General features: G+C 36.6%; 1 protein-coding gene across 1 annotated transcript; it reads left to right on the top strand.

Moving 5' to 3' along the window:
* The first annotated feature begins 1,880 nt into the window (after positions 1 to 1,880).
* On the top strand, positions 1,881 to 5,270 carry LOC149279381 (nicotinamide riboside kinase 2-like). Its single transcript, XM_089501280.1, has 7 exons — positions 1,881 to 1,909; positions 2,994 to 3,084; positions 3,449 to 3,497; positions 3,627 to 3,792; positions 4,254 to 4,325; positions 4,404 to 4,510; positions 5,185 to 5,270. Exons 1-7 carry the CDS (start codon positions 1,881 to 1,883, stop codon positions 5,268 to 5,270), a joined length of 600 nt encoding a protein of 199 aa, XP_089357406.1.
* The last annotated feature ends 1,263 nt before the right edge of the window (positions 5,271 to 6,533 follow it).

The raw sequence follows: 6,533 nt of genomic DNA, 5'->3' as shown, positions 1-6,533 counted from the left end.
GTATTTGTTGATGCAAATCTATTTCCAAAACTCTGAAACAGACTCTCTGAGCAACAACAGCACTACTCTGTGGATAAGCTTTATGACTTGGGGACATAAGCAACCTCATGGTTTTGGTACACCCCCAAAAACATTTCTTTCAGGGGAAAAGCAACAACATCATTCACATCTTCCAGAGCATGTTTTGAACCAAAAAAAGGATTGGCAAGCCCTTAACCACATTCTCACTTCATCCTGCTTTCTGTTACTGTCCCAGATGGTGGACACACATTTCACATCTGCCACCAGATGTAACTGGAACCAGGAGTGTACTGGGAGGTCCCTGGCTGTCACTGCCAACTTATTTGTAGTATGAGCTAGATAGAGGTGGGTAGCCGCTCCAGTTCGCAGAGTAAATGTGCTTCTACAGGACAACGAGAATAGTGTCCACTATTTCACTGGAAAAATGTGTATGTGGTCACATAGGCACTGGAGAGACTCACAGGAGTCGGGGATGGTTACTGAGGTGTGGGACATAACTGGCCACAGGCTACAATAATATAACAGTGATAACATTTATATATCAACAGGAACTTTGCGTTCACCTGACTGACTCTTGTTATAGTCAGCACTGAAAAACGGCTGATTTTATCTATTTTTTTTTCAATAAGCTTGCTTTAGATGCAGACCCAGAGGACTGTTGAAAGACTGTTGTTGAGTATATTGAACTGGTTTAATTAAAAAATATATAACTTGCACGGTTATTTACAACAGGAAGAATAAAGCACTCAATATTAAGAAACTATATAACTTTAGGCAACAATGAAAGACATGCACCAATTGTGCAGAACTACAGAATATGATGGTGCTATATATAACAATAAATAATAATAACTGTAGTTAACACAGTAATTTTGGGTAAGTGTAAACTCTGCCCCCTGCTGGTAAATGGTTGGAAACACATGGTCCATCTATTCACCAATGAATTAACTGACAGCATTACATTACACTTATTTATATAGCACCAGCAGATTCCATAGCGCTGTTACCACAGAGTCCATAAAATGAAGTAAAATCACAAACAATAACAAACTGTTACAAAAGGAGAAGAGGACCCTGCTCTTGTGAGCTTACAAACTAGCCGGTGATTGAGGAGGAAGTAAAACAATAGGAGAGAAAAAAGAAAAGTAACAATGGAAATCATATCCTTTTTATATTGTCTAAAAAAAACTAAAGTCCAAGCAAGTCCTTTACAAATAGAGGTAATAATACAAAATTTTGTTTTTAAAGAATAAAAAGTTGGCAAATTAGATAGTAAGATTAGCCTCCAAAATGTGCGGTAAACCATAAAGGTACATTCTAAGACATGGACATGCTTGGCAATTAAATTAAATAAGTCATTATAATGTATCCTATTATAAAAATAGTAGTGAGGAGTAGTGAAAAGACTTAATTTTCTACAGAACCCAGAGATTCAAGAAGGTGGGAGAGCCCCAGAGTTGTGGAGGTTATTGCATATGTGGTACTATATACATATATCTATCTATCTATCTATCTATCTATCTATCTATATATATATATATATATATAAAACTATATAGTACAAAACGAAATATGAAATATGTTACCCGAGGATAGCTGGTGACATTGGACGTCTTTTATCGTTTACTAATTTAGGCAAGTTTTTTTTTAGCCTAGAGCTATTAATACATCGCACATGACTTTGATAAGAATAGACAGGTGTCCAGGAGCTGCGCTTGCGCGTTCAGTGAATGCTTCCGATTGGCTGCCTCCTTTTTTCCCCCGATGACGTATATTACTTAAGGTATAAATGAAAGCCCTTACCTATTAATTTTGTCAATGAAATAGTAGGATATCGGGAACAAAGGTCGGTGGTAACCATGCGGCGAATAATCATTGGAATTGGCGGGTGGGTATAATTATGGCATTTACTGAACTTTTTTTTTCGCGTGCTTTGAAACTGACTACAGTTCGTTCTAGTTAAAGTCTATCGATTCCGGTTAAATAAAATAATCATAAGGTTTATAATTTTGCAGCTAAAATATTGTAGTTGTGGCAAGCGCAATCTAAAGTCTTGTTTGTATGTTGAAGAAACTGTCCCCTTTTTTACTTGCAATGGAATACAATTCGACGATAACCTTTAATCGTGTATAGCGTTAAGATACTAGCGTAAAACTAAAATATATTTATATTGACACGTTACCTTTACAGTAATACATTGCTAACGGGGTTATATATCCTAAGAATCACTCCTGTCGTACAGATATCTCTATATGTTGCATGTGGATACATCTATAATCTGTAACTAGAGGTAATTTACTTGCCTAATGCTGTCATAGGATGGGGTCTGCCGAGTGGAAAAAAGGCGGGAGCTTGTAAACCAATCCCAGGTTAGGGCGCGGAAACCAAAAAGCGCGGGTTTTTTTTTTCTCACGAGCGATAAACTTTCTTGATCGTATTTATGTAAAGGATTTTTTCTTAATAATTCGGAATGTAGCCATGCTTGACATTTTTTTTACCTAGCGAGCTATTTAGAATCCAGTATCCTATGCTCTGGCAACGTGCTACTTATCGATTAACTGTTTAGAAATCATAATTTGATTTCTTATTCTCAATGAATGGTAGTGGATAAGAAAATACACGCTGGGGTTGCTAAACTCTTCTATATGCTTTTTACTGGATATGAGATGATTAAATGTGCCAGTTAGTACTTCCCAATAATGGTTGTACCTAATTAACAATGTAACTCGATGCGCCTATCATCCTGTACAACACTTTACTGCAGCTTCAAGAATATATTTTCCGAAACAAAAACTGGCTATGGTTCTGTTCATGTACTCTTAAGTCAGAATGTATTTTTTTTTTAATTATCATTATTTTTATTGATGAACCACACTGCATCTAGGAGCTAAGTCTTTTTATCCAGAAGAATAGGCAAATAGGCCCAAGTTCTCCTCAAATGCTGTTTAAATATATTTTTGTTTTTACTTCAGGGTTACAAATGGTGGGAAGACTACACTGACAAAAAGGTTAATTAACACTCTCCCCAATTGCTGTGTCGTCCACCAAGATGACTTTTTCAAGGTATGCTTATACATATGTAGGATTAATGTTTAACTTGAATGTGAACCACTCAAGGCACTTGTTAGGTATGCTAATGTGAGTTTTTATTTTTGGTTTTATGTCTTGGGGTTTTGTTTTTTTTTTTGTTTCACTTTTTGAGATTTATAAATACCAGTTGTAGTTCTTGGTTTCATTATGTAACCAAAACCTTGAGCAGCTTTGATTTTCAAAACTCGCTCTGTGTGATGTGTTAAGCCCAAACTGTACAACTGTTAAGAACAGTTTGTAAAACACCTGACCTGTGTTGCTTGCTCACATCCAATGTCTGTGTGCCCACGCTGCACTTGCCAATTGCAGCATTGTTTTATTGCTCACTATGTTTCAGCCACCAGATCAAATAGAAGTTGGTGAAGATGGCTTTAAACAATGGGATGGTAAGCCGTGTTTGCTGTAGGAAAAAGTAATGTATAAATAACTTTTCTGATCCCTATTACCTATCAAAATACAGCAATACATTTGCTGTCATCCAGGCTTGCACCTCACCATTTTGCTTTACTTTCCAGTGATTACGTCGCTAGACATGGAAGCCATGGTGAATACAGTTAAGGCATGGGCAGAAAACCCTGTAAAGTTTGCGCGATCCCACGGAGTCAAAGTTTCCAATGATCAGCAAGGAGAAGATATGATTCATACATTGATTTTAGAGGGATTCTTGCTCTTTAATCACACGTAATTCAATTTTACTATTTTCATCCCATAATGAATAAAATTGCACTTGCATTCCTCATTAGAGCCAAATATCCAGCAGTACGCACATCCTGGAATCAAGTGCAATAAAACCTAGGTGCCATGTTGAAAAGTAATTGCATTGGACCTGTCAAGACAGATACTAGGTTTTCCATTACATTGTCAAAATAAGAAAATGTTATCTAAAGTATTTATGCTAATTTCTAAGATAAAAAATGTACTTATTCAGAAACTCAATTTATTCATATATGTTATAGTTTAGACTGTCATCCATTTATGAAACCCAAATACTAGTTGCACTTAGGCCAGCATAGCATGTCGGTCTGACTTGTATGTTACTGGAAGACTATTGCTGACTGGTAAGCAATACTGGTTAGTTTGACCTTAGTTTTTGATATGTATAGTTACCCTTATGATAAAGTTTGCCTTTTATGCTCTTATAGGTTACTAGCAGACATGTGCACCAAGAGATACTACTTAACCATTCCTTATGAAGAGTGCAAGCGGAGGCGTGGGCAAGTATAAATTGTCTGTCAAGCTATTGCTGTTAGATTATTGTGATATTTCCCTCATCTAAATATTCTATTATGCAGTGGCCGGAACTATACTGTGCCAGACCCTCCAGGCCTGTTTGATGGTCATGTTTGGCCAATGTATCTTAAACATAGGAGTCAAATGGAAGAAACTGGTGTGAATGTAGGTAAGTAAATGGTCACTCTCAATGACATGTGGCTTTTAGTATTTGAGCAGAATGTACTTCTGCTAGCCATGTCTTATGAAGTTCTACCTTTCTAAAGTAGCATCAATAAATCACTTACATACTTAGTGAGGAAATACTCTAATCCTGTATGCATTTTGACTGAAATGTAGTTTTGTTTATGTATTTTTTTTATTTATTTTTTTGGGAAGGGGGGGGGCTTATTCTGGCCACATCTTCTGTCAGAAAAATTACTTTGGTTTCTTTTTTGTGTGTATTTCATTGCAACCCCCCATATAAACTATTTCACCAATAATGCTTTTGACTTGATAAAGGGAGGACTCCCAAAAGCTTGTCTAGTATTTTAAATACTGTTAGTCCAATAAAAATATTACAAGATTCTGCAACATTCTGTTTTTGTTTTTTTTTTTTTTCTTTTTTTGCATACCAATAAGAAAAAAACAAAACAAAAAAAAAAAAAATGCTAATCTAACTTCACATGGTCACATGCCAGCAGTGATCCGTCTGACATCAGGTGCCTGCTAAAAAGGGTATTGGAGAGTGGGATGCTTTAACCAGAAGTCCGTAATAAGTCTTAAGCAGACTTAACCGTTCTTGCAATTAAGGCTCAGTTAGATAAGCTAAATAACTTCCCTAAATGTGTTTATTCTCTGCAGTCTCTATAGATGGCCTTCTTCCAAAAGATGAAGTCTTCAATCAAGTTTACACTGATATACAGAGCAAGATTTTAAACCTTACATAAAATATTGTTTGTTTTTTATTAATACATGATGCTAAAATGTATTTCTCCATAATACCGGAACAGCAGCACGCACATGAAGAAGCAATTTGTATATAATGAGTTATTTATTACTGTGCTACCATGAGTTATTTTTTTATGTTTTTAATTTGTAACAGAACTTGTAACTTTTTGTATGGTTTCTGAAATTAAATTAGCTTCTGTTCTCCATTACCGTTCATATAAAACTCATTGTCCCTGCACGGCATATAGAGGGCTCTCTAAATATTTTGGCAGGAGGGGTAAAAATGTTTGACCTAGAGCAGGGGATGTCCAAGCTGTTTCTGCAGAGGGCCACGTCATCAGAAATGTATGTATGTATGAGCCGCATTCTTTTTTCACCGAGAAAATATGGCCTTTTAGCTCTATAATGCGTATTAATACAGGGTTAGTTTAGAGATAATGGGACAAACAGTTTTTTGATCAACTTTTATATGTAATTCTATCAATCCTAAATTACTTGAACAGTAAAACAAAGCCACTCCACAAACCATTTAAAACAGGTTTACATAGTAACATAGTTCATAAGGTTGAAAAAAGACCAAAGTCCATCAAGTTCAACCTATATACATATTGTGTCCCTACTGTGTTGATCCAGAGGAAGGCAAAAAACCCTTATGAAGCAGATGCCAATTGCCCCATACCAGGGGGAAAATTCCTTCCCGACTCCAAATATGGCAATCAGAATAAATCCCTGGATCAACGTTCTGTCCCTATTAATCTAATATCCATAACTTGTAATATTATTGCTTTCAAGAAACACGTCCAGGCTCCTTTTGAACTCTTTTATTGAGTTTACCATCACCACTTCCTCTGGCAGAGAGTTCCATAATCTCACCGCTCTTACTGTAAAGAACCCCCGTCTGTGCTGGTGTAGAAACCTTCTTTCCTCCAGCCGTAGAGGATGTCCCCTTGTTATAGATACAGTCCTGGGTATAAATAGGTCCTGGGAGTGATCTCTGTACTGTCCCCTTATATATTTATACATAGTTATTAAGTCCCCCCTAAGCCGTCTTTTTTCCAAACTAAATAACCCCAATTCTGATAATCTTTCTGGGTACTGTAGTCCTCCCATTCCCCTTATTACTCTGGTTGCCCGTCTTTGAACCCTCTCCAGCTCCACTATATCTTTCTTGTACACTGGTGCCCAGTACTGTACACAGTATTCCATGTGTGGTCTGACTAGTGACTTGTACAGGGGTAGAATTATTTCCTTGTCGTGGGCAT

The sequence above is a fragment of the Sceloporus occidentalis genome, unplaced genomic scaffold (genome assembly GCF_023333645.1).
Source record: "Sceloporus occidentalis isolate IW3139 unplaced genomic scaffold, rSceOcc1.0.p SCAF_169, whole genome shotgun sequence".
Lineage (NCBI taxonomy): Eukaryota > Metazoa > Chordata > Lepidosauria > Squamata > Phrynosomatidae > Sceloporus > Sceloporus occidentalis.
The sequence above is the reverse complement of the archived record's forward strand: the minus strand, read 5'-3'. Positions and strand labels throughout refer to the sequence as shown.